Below are 15704 nucleotides of genomic sequence, written 5' to 3'. Positions count from 1 at the left end.
CATGGGGTTGCAAGGAGTCGGACACGACTGAGCAACTGAACTGAACTGAATACATTCATAGCATAGGGTTACACAGTGTAGGCTTGTAATTTAGTGCCTCTTTTGGGAAAAATTAGAAAATGGAGAACTGGAGTCCAAGAATAAAACAACGGAAGCTAAATGATGTGATAACATAGAAAGACCAGTTTTTACAGCGCAATGTGGGGAGACAAAAACGTAAGCTGGAACAAAGAACAGTTGAACTTGGAAACTATTTCCCCTCTCTCTGAACAGTGGTTCTCAACTAGGGGTGATTTTGCACCCCAGATGACATTTGGCAATATCTGGACATTTTTAAGTTAGTTAAAGTGATTTTAGTATATTCACAAAGTTGTGCAACCATCACCAATAATTATTCAGACAGTTTCAAATCACATGTGATCACCAGTGACAACTAGCATCTAAGGGGCAGAGGCCAGGAATGCTCTAAATATCCTGCAGTACACAGATCACTCCCCGCCAACTTCCACCAAGAAGAATCATCAGACCCAAAATGTCAGTCAGGCAGAGATTGAGAAATCCTGCTTTAAATGAAAGGGGGTGAGGTTTCTGCAGGAGAGGAGGGTGTGTTTTTTTAGAAGGACTGTGAAATTATGTGACAATGAATGCTGATGTGTGTGACAATGAATGATAAATAAATGTGTGTGGTGTGTGTGTTTGTATGTATTTCCACAGTGCTGCTTATGCTCCAAAGCTACACAGTGAAAGAATAAATGTTAGATATTTCTACCTTGAGTTTGCAAGTATTTCCTTGATATAGTCTATTGGATGTGGAGGCAAGCCTTACATCAATTAAATCATGGGCATGAGAGATTAGTGTAGTGTCTACTCAGCCTTCAAGTCTGTGCTTGCTGGGCACCTGCTTAAATGTTCAGGATTGTGTTGGACGTAATGGAGAACACAAGCAAGGTGCCACGTAGTTCCTGATCTCAAAGAACCATCACATCCAGATGGGGAGATAAAAATGGAAAACACAGGAAAAAATAGATTATGTAGAAAGGGAAAACAGGGCAAAACTAAGCATAATTCCATCACCAATCTCTAATACCTCGTACAGTGCTTAGTTGTACAAAGGAGCTGCCTATACATATTTATTAAGTGAGTTAGGTTTGCTCCATTGTGTGCTGTGGGCTTTATTTCTTTTTCCTTCCCAACTTTTCCCAGACTGCCATCTGATCTAAGAGCAAACCCTGTAGAGTCCAAAACAGATCTCTTTTCTACCAAGTAGGAAACTTTCTACTGTTCTCAAGTGTACCAAGTCCCCCATCAGAACTGTGAGAGGTTACTGCCTGCTCTTCCTGCTTCTGATCTTCTGCATCCTACACCCACCTACAGCAGCCAGTATAAACTCTTAGAATGTGAAATGGTAGGCTTCCTTGGCAGTCCAGTGGTTAAGATTCTGCGCTTCCAATGCAAGGGGTGTGGGTTTGATCCCTGGTCAAGAACTAAGATCCCACATGCCACGTGCCACAGCCAAGAAAATATCACACACACACAAAACAAAGAATGGGAAATGATCACAGCAGTCCTTGAGCTTTAAGGGGCAAGGGAGAGGAAGAAGGGAGAGTCAGCCAAGTTGCTCTTAGAATAAAACCCGAACTTTGTCAGGCCCAGCTTGATCTAGCCCTGTCTTACCTCTACAGATTCACCTCACAGTCACCTTTCCTCAGCTCCACGACCTCCTGCCATATTGGCGTTCTCTCTGCTCCTTGAATATCCCAAACATTCCCACAATAGAGACTTAGCCCTTGCTGATCCTAACTTCTGGCCACCTTGCCACGATCTCTGTGTGGCTGATTCTTTGGGATTTCAACATCTTCAGACCAGCCAATTTAGAGTGGTCAATCCTACTCCCAAGCTTGCTCTCTCACACACAACACACACACAGAGACGCATGCATGTGTCTTCAGAGCACTCTCTGAAACTGCCTTGGCCGTTGCTTGTTTGCCTTGTCACTCTGTCTCTCTTCACCTGCAGGACACTTGAGTGAAGTGACCTTTATGTCTTTGTCTGACATCACATTCCCAGCACCCAGCACAGGCAGGCCCTCAGTAACTGGTCTTGAACGAGTGTATAAATGGGTATGGGATATATATATATACTTCTCCAGTAATAAGTGATCCATTGTTTTCATCTGGGAGAGCATCCTGCAGGAGATAAAGCTTACACTGGGATTAGAAAAATGAGAACATTTGGATAAATGCAGCCGACTTTGAAGGGCATTTGGGGGTCAGTAGTCAGGCAAACGAAGGCTTAGAAGTGGAAAATCATAGCCTCAAGGGTAAAGGAAGAGTTCTACACAAATAGAGGAACGTAAGCTCTGGAGATCGTCTTAAATCCAGTTTTTAGGGGAGGGGTAGCCAGCTACTGACTACCCCCTCAGAGAAGGCAATGGCAACCCACTCCAGTGTTCTTGCCTGGAAAATTTCATGGACAGAGGAGCCTGGTAGGCTGCAGTCCATGGGGTCGCTAAGAGTCGGACACGACTGAGCGACTTCACTTTCACTTTTCACTCTCATGCATTGGAGAAGGAAATGGCAACCCACTCCAGTGTTCTTGCCTGGAGAATCCCAGGGACAGGGAGCCTGGTGGGCTGCCGTCTATGGGGTAGCATAGAGTCGGACACAACTGAAGTGACTTAGCAGCAGCAGCAGCAGCCAACTACTGAAGGACCTAGAGATTTCTGCGTGACTAGACTCAACTGGAAAGTGAGATCATGGAAGCTTTTGAGAAAGAAGGTACCATCAGAAAAGGTGAGAAGGACAGGGAAAACTCCAGCGTTTTCAGCCTGAGTGCTTTGAGATATGGTAGTTCCACTAAACAAGACAGGCAGATGGGGAGACAAGAGAGAAGCAAAGATAAGAACGCGTGTTCAGGTATGTTTCGCATGAGTTCACTTTGAAACATTCAAACAGAAATGTCTAGTAAATGGTTAGTGATAGGTTCTATAATTTAGACTGTCTTGTAAATTTACGTATGACAAATCCTGTCCAATGTCTCCTGGAATAACTCTCTCAAATCAAAGCTACTGATTGAAAGGAAAAAAAAAGAGTAATAAATAACTGGAAAGGTATATTCTAATGAATATCTGTTGGGGAGACAGAAAATGTCAATGAAATTATGAAACTTAAAAATTTGTTGCTGTTGTTCAGTTGCTCAGATGTGTCTGACTCTTTGTGACTCCATGGACTGCAGCATGCCAGGCTTCCCTGCGCTTCACCATCTCCTGGAGTTTGCTCAAACTCAAGTTCATTGAGTTGGTGATGCCTTCCAAACATCTTGCCTGCTGTCATCCCCTTCTCCTGCCTTCTATCTTTCCCAGTATCAGAGTCTTTTCAAATGAGTCAGTTCTTTGCATCAGGTGGCCAAAGTATTGGAGCTTCAGCTTCAGCATCAGTCTTTCCAATGAATATTCAGGACTTGTTTCCTTTAGGATTGACTGGTTAGCTATCCTTGCAGTCCAGGGGTCTCTTAAGAGTCTTCTCCAACAACACAGTTCAAAGGCATCAATTCTTCGGTGCTCAGCCTTCTCTATGGTCCATACATGACTACTGGAAAAACCACTGCTTTGAATATACAGATCTTTGTCAGCAAAGTAATGTCTCTGCTTTTTAATACCCTAAGTTTGTAACAGCTTTTCTTCCAAGAAGCAAGCATCTTTCAATTCCACGGCTGAAGTTATCTGACTTTGATAACCATCTTTGAACACCATCTGATACTGTAGCCCAAGAAAATAAAGTCTGTCACTGTTTCCATTGTTTCCCCATCTATATGGCATGAAGTGATGGGACCAGATGCCATGATCTTTGTTTTTTGAATGTTGAGTTATAAGCTAGCTTTTTCACTCTCCTCTTTCACCTTCCTCAAGAGGCTCTTTTGTTCCTCTTCACTTTCTGCCATAAGGGTGGTGTCATCTGTGTATCTGAGGTTATTGATATTTCTCCTGGCAATCTTGATTCTAGCTTATGATTCATCCAGCCTGGCATTTCACATGATGTATAAAAGTTAAATAAGCAGGGTGACAATATACAACCTTGACTCACTCCCTTCCCAATTTTGAACCAGTCTGTTTTTCCATGTTTAGTTCTAACTGTTGCTTCTTTATCCGCATACAAGTTTCTCAGGAGGCAGGCAAGGTAGTTTGGTATTTCCATTTCTTTAAGAATTTTCCACAGTTTGAGGTGATCTACATAGTCAAAGGCTTTAGTGTAGTCAATGAAGCAGAAGTAGATGTTTATCTGGAATTCTCTTGGCTTTTCTATGATCCAATGAAAGTGAAAGTTGCTCAGTCATGTCCAACTCTTTGAGACTGCATGGACTGCTCCTCTGTCCATGAGATTTTCCAGGCAAGAATATTGGAGTGGGTTGCCATTTCCTTCTCCAGAGGATCTTTCCGACCCAGGGATAGAACCTGGGTCACCTGCATTGCAGGCAGAGTCTTTACCATCTGAGCCACCAGAGAGGCCCTATGGTCCAATGGATGTTGGCAATTTGATCTGTTTCTTCTGCCTTTTCTAAATCCAGCTTGTACATATGGAAGTTCTTGGTTCATGTACTACTGAAGCCTAGCTTGGAGGACTTTGAGCATTACTTTGCTAGCATGTGAAATGAGTACATTGTGCAGTAGTTTGAACATTCTTTGGCAATATACACTTCTTTGGGACTGGAATGAAAACTGAGCTTTTCCAGTCCTGTGGCCACTGATGAGTTTCCCAAATTTGTTGGCATACTGTGTGCAGCACTTTAACAGCATCATATTTTAGGATTTGAAATAGCTCAGCTGGAATTCTATCACCTCTACTAGCTTTGTTTGTGATGATGCTTTCTAAGGTCCATTTGACTTCACACTCCAAGATGTCTGGCTCTAGGTGAGTGATCACACCATTGTGGTTATCTGGGTCATCAAGATCTTTTTTGTATAGTTATTCTGTGTATTCTTACCACCTCTTCTTGGTATCTTCTGCCTCTTTAGGTCCAGACCATTTCTGTCCTTTATTGAGCCCATCTTTGCATGAAATGTTCCCTTGGTATCTCTAATTTTCCTGAAGAGAGCTCTAGTCTTTCCCATTCTATTGTTTTCCTCTATTTCTTTGCACTGTTCACTTAGGAAGGCATTCTTATCTCTCCTTGCTATTCTTTAGAACTCTGCATTCAGATGGATATATCTTTCCTTTTCTCCTTGGTGAAAGGCAACCAAAACTTAACAATATAATGCACAGACTTAAATTGAAGAAAGTAGGGAAAACCACTAGACCATTCAGGTATGACCTAAATCAAATCCCTTATGATTATACAGTGGAAGTGAGAAATAGATTTAAGGGCCTAGATCTGATAGATAGACTGCCTGATGAACTATGGAATGAGGTTCATGACATTGTATAGGAGACAGGGATCAAGACCATTCCCATGGAAAAGAAATGCAAAAAAGCAAAATGGCTGTCTGGGGAGGGCTTACAAACAGCTGTGAAAAGAAGAGAAGCGAAAAGCAAAGGAGGAAAGGAAAGATATAAAAATCTAAATGCAGAGTTCCAAAGAATAGCAAGAAGAGATAAGAAAGCCTTCTTCAGTGATCAATGCAAAGAAATAGAGGAAAACAACAGAATGGGAAAGACTAGGGATCTCTTCAAGAAAATCAGAGATACCAAAGGAACATTTCATACAAAGATGAGCTCGATAAAGGACAGAAATGGTATGGACCTAACAGAAGCAGAAGATATTAAGAAGAGATGGCAAGAATACACAGAAGAACTGTACAAAAAAGATCTTCACAACCAAGATAATCACGATGGTGTGATCACTCACCTAGAGCCAGACATTCTGGAATGTGAAGTCAAGTGGGCCTTAGAAAACATCACTATGAACAAAGCTAGTGGAGGTGATGGAATTCCAGTTGAGCTATTCCAAATCCTAAAAGATGATTCTGTGAAAGTGCTGCACTCAATATGCCAGCAAATTTGGAAAACTCAACAGTGGTCACAGGACTGGAAAAGGTCAGTTTTCATTCCAATCCCAAAGAAAGGCAACGCCAAAGAATGCTCAAACTACCGCACAATTGTACTCATCTCACACGCTAGAAAAGTAATGCTCAAAATTCTCCAAGCCAGGCTTCAGCAATATGTGGACCATGAACTTCCTGATGTTCAAGCTGGTTTTAGAAAAGGCAGAGGAACCAGAGATCAAATTGCCAACATCCGCTGGATCATGGAAAAAGAAAGAGAGTTCCAGAAAAACATCTATTTCTGCTTTATTGACTATGCCAAAGCCGTAGACTGTGTGGATCACAATAAACTGTGGACAGTTCTGAAAGAGATGGGAATACCAGACCACCTGACCTGCCTCTTGAGAAACCTGTATGCAGGTCAGGAAGCAACAGTTAGAACTGGACATGGAACAACAGACTGGTTCCAAATAGGAAAAGGGATCCGTTAAGGCTGTATATTATCACCCTGCTTATTTAACTTATATGCAGAGTACATCATGAGAAACGCTGGACTGGAAGAAGCACAAACTGGAATCAAGATTGCCGGGATAAATATCAATAACCTCAGATATGCAGATGATACCACCCTGATGGCAGAAAGTGAAGAGGAACTCAAAAGCCTCTTGATGAAAGTGAAAGTGGAGAGTGAAAAAGTTGGCTTAAAGCTCAACATTCAGAAAATGAAGATCATGGCATCCGGTCCCACCACTTCATGGGAAATAGATGGGGAAACAGTGGAAACAGTGTCAGACTTTATTTTTCTGGGCTCCAAAATCACTACAGATGGTGACTGCAGCCATGAAATTAAAAGACGCTTACTCCTTGGAAGGAAAGTTATGACCAACCTAGATAGCATATTCAAAAGCAGAGACATTACTTTGCCAACAAAGGTTCGTCTAGTCAAGGCTATGGTTTTTCCTGTGGTCATGTATGGATGTGAGAGTTGGACTGTGAAGAAGGCTGAGTGCCGAAGAATTGATGGTTTTGAACTGTGGTGTTGAAGAAGACTCTTGAGGGTCCCTTGGACTGCAAGGAGATCCAACCAGTCCATTCTGAAGGAGATCAGCCCTGGGATTTCTTTGGAAGGAATGATGCTAAAGCTGAAACTCCAGTACTTTGGCCACCTCATGTGAAGAGTTGACTCATTGGAAAAGACTCTGATGCTGGGAGGGATTGGGGGCAGGAGGAGAAGGGGATGACAGAGGATGAGATGGCTGGATGGCATCATTGACTCGATGGACATGAGTCTGAGTGAACTCCAGGAGTTGGTGATGGACAGGGAGGCCTGGCGTGCTGCGATTCATGGGGTCCCAAAGAGTCAGACACAACTGAGCAACTGATCTGATCTGATCTGATCTGAACAGCTCTGACCAGATTAACTTAAATGGAACCTTCTCTTTTGGGAGTAAAGTACCTTAGCTGATTGAAGAGACACTTTTAAGAACACTTAAAAGCATTGACAAAGTTTTAATCATAAATAAATTTAGATAACTATTTGTCCATCTTAAAAATAAACACTTCTACAGTTCTATGACACACCTGCCACTTTGCTGAAATTAATTAAATGCTATTGCATTCAAAGAAATATTTATCTAGAGGACAAGTTCATTCCCTTAGAGAAGCAATGATTCTATTGAGTCTATTATTAAATGCTTTAAAAACTCTCTTCAGAGTTGAGATCCAAAACTTTATGATGGAATCTCAAGAAATGCACGTGTTTATTATCTTTGGAACAAAATGGCTTCAGAGTTTCCTGTTAACCTGGGTAATTTATTAGCCTATAAAGATCCACAAAATTCTTGGCTACAACTGAAGTGTGATAAATGTCATGTTCCCCATAAACTGTTCTTACTGGTGTCATAAAATAACCCCTGTTCCTTTTCTACTCACCTTGATCTCTAATGACCACATGATTCTCACCTCTTGTATAGCCCATCTGGGCTTGCTTATTACAGCTTATGAGTACGAAGTACACTAGCCTGGAACTTTCTATTCCGGAATTATTACAGAATCTGTTTTTTGACCAGGACCCTAGTCTTTGCCTGCCAAGGTATGATATGAACAAATAGTTGAAATTAAGAATGCTGGCTATAAGTTAATACTGGGTGTTTATTTTGAGCCTTGCTGGTCTAGAAAAGTCATATAGATGATATGACTCAAGCTGTGGACAGTATAGTGCAACGTTTATGTGCACTAGCCTTGCTGTTGGGTTGATCTGGGTTGTAATTCTTGCTCTGCGGCTTGCTATCTGTCATCTTGGGCAATGACTTAAGCACTTTTTTCTTCAGTACCATGATCTCTTTACGTTGCAATAATAAGAATACTTACAGCTGTGGGCTGTTGTGAGGATTAAATAAAATGATGGAAGGAGAGCCCTTAATTTAATTTCTGACCTACAGCAAATGCCAGTAAATCAGAGGTGGCTTCCAGGCTTTATTGTTGCTGCTGCTGTTTTTTCTGGGAATAAAGAGAAAGGCCCTTGTTCCCTTTCACCCTCTTCTGATGATTCCATCAGGTTTGGTTATGGACTGGGGTGAAAAACAGCATGATCTCTTTCCTGGAAAAAATCCCAGAGTCCCTTCCCAGGAAAAGGGACATGATCAGGTTCCATGAAATTCAAAGGTTATTATTTCATGGCAAAGTTTTTACAAAAACAGTAGCATGACACAGTGCTTCTGAATTGCCAATTTTCTTCAGATTAATTCATTAAGAAACCATCACCCTGTTTCTGAGTGTAGGTGTAAAACAGCAGCTATTTATTTTACTCTCTGAAAACAGCTTCTAGCTCTCAGGATTCTTCATACCCACATCAACACTCTGTACTAAGAACTAGGTCTCATGTGCTTAGCACCACCCAACACAGATGTAGTAACTCCATCCTCACCTGATGGGCCTGCTGTAAGAGCTCCATTCTCTCCTGAAGAATCTGACAGTCGTACTCTCTGCTCTTCCTCAGCATCTGCCGCCGTAACTTTTCCACTGCTGTCCTCAGCTCCTCCTGCTGCTTTTCACTTAATAATTCACCAAATTTAATAACAGTTTCTTGCTGCAGAGCATTGTACAAAGTTGCTTCTAGTTCCTGGATTCTCTGGCAAATAGAAAACTTTGGAGTTTAGTATCTTACATGTGGTGTATAAACATACATGTGTGTATATGGGGAGGGATATATTATTTTACTGTCACATGACAACAAAATGAATGTCAAAGCTTATCCAGCTTAAATATCCTTTTGTTGAGTCCCTTTATAAGATGCAATAAGGGTCAGCTAGCCAATATGTACGGAGAAGGCAATGGCACACCACTCCAGTACTCTTGCCTGGAAATTCCCGTGGACGGAGGAACCTGGTGGGCTGCAGTCCATGGGGTCGCTACAAGTTGGACACGACTGAGAGACTTCACTTTCACTTTTCACTTTCATGCATTGGAGAAGGAAATGGCAAGCCACTCCAGTGTTCTTGCCTGGAGAATCCCAGGGACGGGGGAGCCTGGTGGGCTGCCGTCTATGGGGTCACACAGAGTCGGACACGACTGAAGTCACTTAGCAGCAGCAGCAGCAGCCAATACGTAAACTTCCCTGATGGAGGGGAATTTGTTCTTTTTTCTGGATCCTGTCTATTTCACATACTTTTCCTTTTCAGGAAGTCCTTACCTTGTTATAACTGTATGTCCTTCTATTCTCAAAGGTAGCTGAGAATAAATATGTTCTCTCTTTCATTTGACAGATATTTAAAGATATCTATTGTGGCAGTATATTATTTAGAAATAAACACTGCAAAGTGGTCCATGTTAGAATACTTGAAATTGGAAGTATTTCACACACACATAGACAGTGCCACCTCTCTCCAAATGACACACCTCTGAAGATGGCTTTAGAGCCTCCATTTTTTTCCTTAAAAATTGGGAAATAGAGCCTAAGACCCTTTGGAATTGGTCTGTTTTTTAATACTCTGAGATTTGTAGTTGCTCTAGCTGGAGAAGGCGCTGGCGACCCACCCCAGTACTCTTGCCTGGAAAATCCATGGATGGAGGAGCCTGGTGGGCTGCAGTCCATGGGGTCACTAAGAGTCGGACATGACTGAGAGACTTCACTTTCACTTTTCACCTTCATTCATTGGAGAAGGAAATGGCAAGCCACTCCAGTGTTCTTGCTTGGAGAATCCCAGGGACGGAAGAGCCTGGTGGGCTGCTGTCTATGTGGTCGCACAGAGTCGGACACGACTGAAGCGACTTAGCAGCAGCAGCAGCTAGCTGTAAAATGCCTCCTCGAGGCTTTTCTTTTTTAGATGAAGAGTCTACAGCTTTGTACAGCCCAGTTTTCTTTTCTTTCACATGCTTCAGATACAGTTACCACAATCTATAATCTTCTCCCCATGACTCTGACAGAGGTGAAAGGACATTGCCTGGAAAGGGATGTCCTCCAAGCTCCTGTCCTGGACTAAGTAGGTTGCCTTACCTTTTAAAAGTTAAAGTCTTCAGTCCTGGGACATACCCACATGGTCTAAGGTTATCATGTGTAGGTAGAGGAGGCAAGGTTGAAAGGGTAGGAAGGGAGGGAAAAATCACCTCCTTCCTTATTCTCTAAGCAGAGGGCAACTCCCCTTTCCCATCACGCAGTGCTCAGAATCTTTTACTCAACTTGGAGGGGGAGTACCAATTCATCTTTGTTATCATCAGGGGCTAAGTGCTTCACTCTTTTCCCAAGAGCAATTCAGGTTGCTTCCAGGAAAGCATTATAAAAACTTTTAAGTTTCCTCTTTTTGTCTTGAGTCATTACACTGTGTTACGGTGTGGGGTGGGGTGGTACCCACTCAGAGAGAAGAAATCGAAGCTGCAGTCCAACATTAAGAATGATGCTTTATGAATTTGGTACAGGGGAGTGGATCAAATGTGCTCCTGAGTCAGCATAATCTGGAGGAGAGAGAAAGGTACAGCCCATTTCCCCCATACAGCCTTACTCACTGGGGCTGGATTATGGTAGTTATGGCCACAATGTCTGGAGTCAAACCTAAGCATTACCTACTCACTTTCCAAGCTGGGCCAACGTATTCCTCTCTCTAAGCCTTCATTTTCTCATATGCAATATAGAAATAATAATATTCCCTATACCTCATAGGGTTGTTGTAAGAAATAAATGAATTGAAAATATGTATCATGTTACACACATTATTATTCTACCCCTAGATTAGGATCCCCAACAATCAGATTTGATTTAATAAAATTTCTCTGTAATCAACACTGTTGTCCAGTCTGTCTTTCATTTAAATATTATTTAACAATGTAATTAAACTGTTTGAAAAATGAGTTACAATGAAATATTTATTAACTATTATAATAGTATTATAACAGCAAACAGCTAGAGATGTACATTTGATCTAAAATGAGAACTGGAAACCACTGGATAAGCGAGCTGCATGTTGCGGTCTATTCACATACATGACATGACAAATTACACAGGATGCTTTACTACAGAGCATATAACCATCCACACTCAGAGTGTCTGGAATGTCTCTTGTACCTACCATATATGCTTGGTCGAGGGCTTGTTTCCTGTAGTCTAGCTCCTCCTCCAGATAGCCTTTGATTTTGCAGAATTGTTCCTAGAAAAAATGTCCACATTAGTAGATAGAGTCAGCTTAGTTAACAAGAAAGTGATATCTAAATTGTATTGATTAACGTTTTCTCTAATTCCACTGTAAGACAAATCACTAGTCTTTGTAGGGTCAGAGATCTTGTCTTTCAGGGAAATAGTTCAACTTTTACAATTTCACACAAGGGATGTAAAAATCAGTGGGAAGAAGCATAAAATGACAAACAATCCACATGGAATGTCTCAAAGAATTTTCATATCAAATTAAGAGTATGCCACTAAGGATGGATTTTTTTGGTTTGTTATGGCTTCACTGCATGACATGTAGGATCTTGTTTCCCTGACCAGGGATCAAACAGGAGACCCCTGCAGTGGAAGTAGAGTCTTAACCAATGGACTGCCAGGGAAGTCCCTAAGGACAGATTTTTGACAAGATAAATGCTATGCTGCTGCTGCTAAGTCGCTTCAGTCATGTCTGACTCTGTGCGACCCCGTAGACGGTAGCCCACCAGGCTCCCCTGTCCCTGGGATTCTCCAGGCAAGAACACTGGAGTGGCTTGCCATTTCCTTCTCCAATGCATGAGAGTGAAAAGTGAAAGGGAGGTTGCTCAGTCGTCTCCAACTCTTTGCAACCCCATGGACTGCGGCCCACCAGGCTCCTCCACCCATGGGATTTTCCAGGCAAGAGTACTGGAGTGGGGTGCCATTGCCTTCTCCGAGATAAATGCTATAGATGGTAACTAATAAGCATATCTATGTAAATATACTCGGAGAAGGCGATGGCACCCCACTCCAGTACTCTTGCCTGGAAAATCCCATGGACGGAGGGGCCTGGTGGGCCGCAGTCCATGGGGTCACTAGGAGTCGGACACGCCTGAGAGACTTCACTTTATTTTTTCACTTTCATGCATTGGAGAAGGAAATGGCAACCCACTCCAGTGTTCTTGCCTGAAGAATCCGAGGGACAGGGGAGCCTGGTGGGCTGCCGTCTATGGGGTCGCAGAGAGTCGGACACGACTGATGCGACTTAGCAGTAGCAGCAGCAGCAGCATGTAAATATACTATGATAGTATATTTTTATAAGAATGTTATGAAATGTAATAGAGCAGAGTTGTATAATAAGAAACTTAATTTATTCAAACTCAACTGTGTATCATTAGCAAACGCAAAGCTAGATAGTAATTCAGAGAGTGGGAGCGATTCCACCCACACTGCTACTTAATGAGTGAGTGTCTGCTCTTGCTATAAAGCCAGGGTGATCCAGGAGATGTAAAGCTGATATTACCTTGCTTGTCCTCAGTTTCTGTGTGGTTCTTATATTTCAAGCATCCTGTCATTTGCATTAAAAAATATATCTTTGTACAGAACATAGCCCTAAGCACAAGTTAATGCTTTCTTTGTATGCTTAGCAAGGAACAAGGGTCTCTTCCAATGCTGAAGGTAAACTTGACTGCACCAACTTTTTTTTTCCTGTTTTTATTTTTTATTTTTGGGTGTGCTGGGTCACCTCAACTTTCTCTAGTTGCGGTGAGCGTGGGCTACTCTTCGTTGTGGTACATGGGCTTCTCATTGAGGTGGCTTCTCTTGTTGCGGAGCATAGGCTCTAGGGCACACGGGCTTCAGCAGCTACGGCTCTTGGACTCCAGAGCACAGGCTCAGTAGTTGTGGCACATGGGCTTACTTGCTCAGCAGTATGTGTAGTGTTCCTGGACCAGGGATCAAACCCGGGTCCTCTGCATTGGCAGGGATTCTTATCCACTGCACCACCACAGAAGTTCTGTATTGATTTCGAGAGAGCATATGTCTGCATGCAGTTTTGCTGTTGACTTCCAGCTGATTACATCTGAGCTCCAGTGCCTAGAACAGTGCCTGTAACAATCTGATTGCCTAATTAAAATTTTTGTATTTAAAGTGTTCGAGGGTATTTTGAATATAGACAGTGCTTGTTAAATCTTTTGACTTTAGAGCCTAACCGGTTGGTAAAATGTAAGTTCTGTGTAAAATATCAGCAAATTTTACAAATTTGCAAGCTGTCACATGCTATAGAAATTCAAGTTGTTTTTACTATAAGATCTTCCAACCTAACAGGAATCGCTGCCTGTTTTTTAGTAATAGTGACAGCAGTAATGAGGGTACTATTATAAAATTCTATGCATTGCTCTCTGTTAATAAGGACCAATTCCCAGGCTGGGGGATTTAAACAAAAGTTAACTGTGGCAAAATACATAGAATATAAACTCTATAATCATAACCATTCTAAGTGTGCAGTTCAGTAGTGTTACGTATATTCACAAGGTTATGAGACCAATCTCCAGGATTCGTTTTATCTGCAACATTGAAACTCTGTACCTATTAAACAAGTGCCCATTTCTCCCTCTTAGCTCCTGACAACCATTATTGTGTCTTCTGTTTCTATGAATTAGACTACTCCAGGTACCTTATGTAAGTAAGACTCACACAGCATCTGTCTTTGTGTGATTGACTTATTTCACTTAACATATGTCCTCAAAGTTCAGTCATGCTGTAGCATGTAGGAGAATGTCCTCCCTTTTTAAAGGCTGAATAATATTCCATGGATGTATATACCACATTTTGCTTATCCATTCATCCACTGATATAGACACTTGGGTCGCTTCCATGTTTAAGTTATAGTGAATAACGCTGCTTTTGAACACAAAAATCTCTTCAAAAGCCCACTTTCAATTATTATGGGTATATACCCAGAAGTGGTGTTGCTGTGTCACATGGTAATTCCATTTTGAATTTTTTGAGCAATCACTAAGCATACTGCTTTTCATAGCAGCTGTACCATTTTATACTCCCAGCAATATTGCACAGGGTTCGGTTTCTCCACATCTTCATCATTGCATGTTACTATTTTGTTTTTAGTAGCAGCCATCTTAACGGGAGCGAGAAGGCTTGTAGATTTTCAATACCAAAGTCATACCCATCATTTCTGTAATGTTTATTATAATTATATATGGTATAAAAATTATTTAGCCTAAGGAAAAAAACATCTAACTGGATTTTCTTCATCATTAGTTTTGGAAATACTACAAAATTACAATGTGACATTTTTAGAGAACATAGCTTGAAATTGAGGGCTATTTCAATTATACTTTGTTTTTATGATACCTCATCTTTACTTACCATGTCACTTTCCAATTCCATCATTTTCTGGTGCAGGGCAGCCTCTGCTCCTTCAATTTGCTGGATCCACTATGGAGTGAAGCAGACACAGGGTTTGACATGACTGCTTGATGTGGTCTAGATGGTACTATCTCCTGAGCTGCTGTTTTTTCTGCTATCTCAGAAAGTAGACTAAGAACTTTAGTTCTTAGTCTATCTACTAAGTGCACTTTATCTTGGTGCATTTTCTCTCTCAGCTCAGAAGCAAGTTTATAATTTCCCCCTCATTCATTAATTCACTATTCATTCAACAAATGCCTTCATTGTTATCCACCATGTGCCAGGCAATGTGCTAGGTACCAGGGATGTGAGGGTGAATAAGAAACACATAATTTGCCCTCATTGGAGATTGCCATGAGAGGCTTTCTTGGAAGTGACATTGCACTGAAGTGTAAAAAATGAGTCAGAGATGACCAGGCAAAAGTGAGGGGCAAGTTCCAAGCTGAAGGTATGTCTAATTCTCCATGACTGGAGGGAGCACAAGGAAAGAAAGAACAACCGGTGAGATGGAGAAATGGCAGTTTTTCAGTATATTAAACTGATCACAGCTACAGGTTGAAGAATCATTTTGTTGAGTAGAGACACATTTTAAATCACACAGAGAATTTACTTTTTTAATACTTAGAATATATTGTTCTAAGTATTAGAACATAAACATTAGATGGTATTAATATTAGCACTGATCAATACCCTGAATAAATTCAGACTTCGAATAATATAGTGTGAGCCTACCACATATATGGTTTCAGAGAATAAATTATTATAATGGGTTTTTACGAAGTCAACCAACAACTTATCCCCCAGGGAGGCAACCGGGCAAAATAATTAAGTGTGGGTCCTAGAGATCAACTTCGTTGTTTCTCAGTTGCTAAGTCATGACAGACTCTTTGCAACCCCATGAACTGCTGG

General features: G+C 41.5%; 1 protein-coding gene across 5 annotated transcripts in view; it reads right to left on the bottom strand.

Annotated features, from left to right (window-relative positions):
- Positions 1-15704, bottom strand: part of JAKMIP2 (janus kinase and microtubule interacting protein 2) — a 192773-nt gene that overhangs the window by 12822 nt on the left and 164247 nt on the right. For all 5 annotated transcript variants that reach the window (XM_006069403.4, XM_006069400.4, XM_044947511.2 and 2 more), the window contains 3 exons: positions 14757-14825; positions 11539-11616; positions 8904-9107 (listed from right to left, as the gene is read on the bottom strand). In XM_006069403.4, the coding sequence (XP_006069465.1) occupies positions 8904-9107; positions 11539-11616; positions 14757-14825 (351 nt within the window). The remainder of the gene's footprint in view (positions 1-8903; positions 9108-11538; positions 11617-14756; positions 14826-15704) is intronic.

The sequence above is a fragment of the Bubalus bubalis genome, chromosome 9 (genome assembly GCF_019923935.1).
Source record: "Bubalus bubalis isolate 160015118507 breed Murrah chromosome 9, NDDB_SH_1, whole genome shotgun sequence".
Classification (NCBI taxonomy): Eukaryota; Metazoa; Chordata; class Mammalia; order Artiodactyla; family Bovidae; genus Bubalus; species Bubalus bubalis.
This window is presented reverse-complemented; position numbering and strand designations above follow the sequence as displayed.